The 1,102-nt window shown below is 69.6% G+C and overlaps 1 protein-coding gene across 1 annotated transcript in view; it reads left to right on the top strand.

Annotated features, from left to right (window-relative positions):
• EMIHUDRAFT_454889 (hypothetical protein) overlaps positions 1-835 on the top strand; it is a gene marked incomplete at its 3' end in the record, with an annotated part of 2,426 nt that extends 1,591 nt beyond the window's left edge. Inside the window, exons 5-6 of the mRNA XM_005789724.1 lie at positions 76-181; positions 296-835. Coding sequence (XP_005789781.1) covers positions 76-181; positions 296-835 — 646 coding nt within the window. The remainder of the gene's footprint in view (positions 1-75; positions 182-295) is intronic.
• Between the last annotated feature and the right edge of the window lie 267 nt (positions 836-1,102).

The following is a 1,102-nucleotide window of genomic DNA, read 5'->3' as shown; positions in this document are numbered from 1 at the left end:
GGCGCGGCCGGTGTCGCCTCTGGCCGCTCTGGCGCCGCCAGCGACAGCCGCACCGCCCGCGGCCGGCGCTGCGAGAGCGGCGCCGCCACCGCCGCGACCGCGCGCGCTGCCCGCTGCGACGTACCTCAAGGAGGAGGCGACCGGTGAAGCGGCTCGCGTGCGGGCGATGTACAAGAAGGCGGTGTACTCGCTGTGGAATGCACAGCGGTGGGGCCGCCTTCCGCGCGCCGGCGCGGCACGCGAGTGGGGGCGGCGCTGTGTGTGTGTGCGGTGAGGCGTGTGCGTCGCCGCGTAGGTCAACTGGAAGAAGCTGAAGCTCTGGGAGTACCCGAGCATCATCACGCAGCCGATGGACCTGGGCACCGTCTTCAAGAAGCTCGACCGGGGCGAGTACTCGACGGCGGAGGCGATGAAGGCCGACGTCGAGCTCGTGTGGGCCAACGCGCTCCGCTTCAACGGCGCCGACTCGTGGATCGCAAAGCCTGTCAGCGAGTGCCGCGACCTCGCGGAGGCAAAGTTTCGGCACGCTGAGGCCACCTTCGAGTCGGCGCAGAACGCGCCGGCGGGCGGCGACGAGCGCTCTCTCAACGGTGCCGTCACCAACCCGTCGGGCACGGCGATCGTGACGCCGCAGATGCGGCTGCACTTTTGGTTCAACGCGAAGCGGTTGCGTTCGAGCGAGATGCTCGAGGTGCAGCGGATGGTGAAGAAGTGCTGCCCGGCCGCTCTCGTGCCGCTCAACTCGGGCGACATCAAGATCGACGTCGACGCCCTCGACTTTCGCTCTTTCATGCGGCTCGACGTCCACGTCCGCAGCGTGCTGGTGCAGCGGTGAGAGGCACCTCCCTGCCGAACCGGTGATCCTGCGAGAACCGGCCCCCGCGCTTGCCCCACCTCTTGGCTGCAAAGCGGAGGTACGGCGAGGAGGGGGGGAGGACCGGGGGCGCGGGCTCCGTGCTACCATAGGTGCATGTACGACGGCCGTTTTGGGATTTGGGGATCTGTGAGGGGGCGTCCAGCCTCCAGCTGGGCTTGGGGCCGGGGCCCCTGCCCCCGCCCCCGCAGCGCCGCAGGAGTAGAGCGAGAGAGAGAGCCAGAGCTA

This window comes from Emiliania huxleyi, assembly GCF_000372725.1.
Source record: "Emiliania huxleyi CCMP1516 chromosome Unknown EMIHUscaffold_125, whole genome shotgun sequence".
NCBI lineage: Eukaryota > Haptophyta > Isochrysidales > Noelaerhabdaceae > Emiliania > Emiliania huxleyi.
Note: the sequence above shows the minus strand (reverse complement) of the source record. Positions and strands in the feature narration are given on the sequence as shown.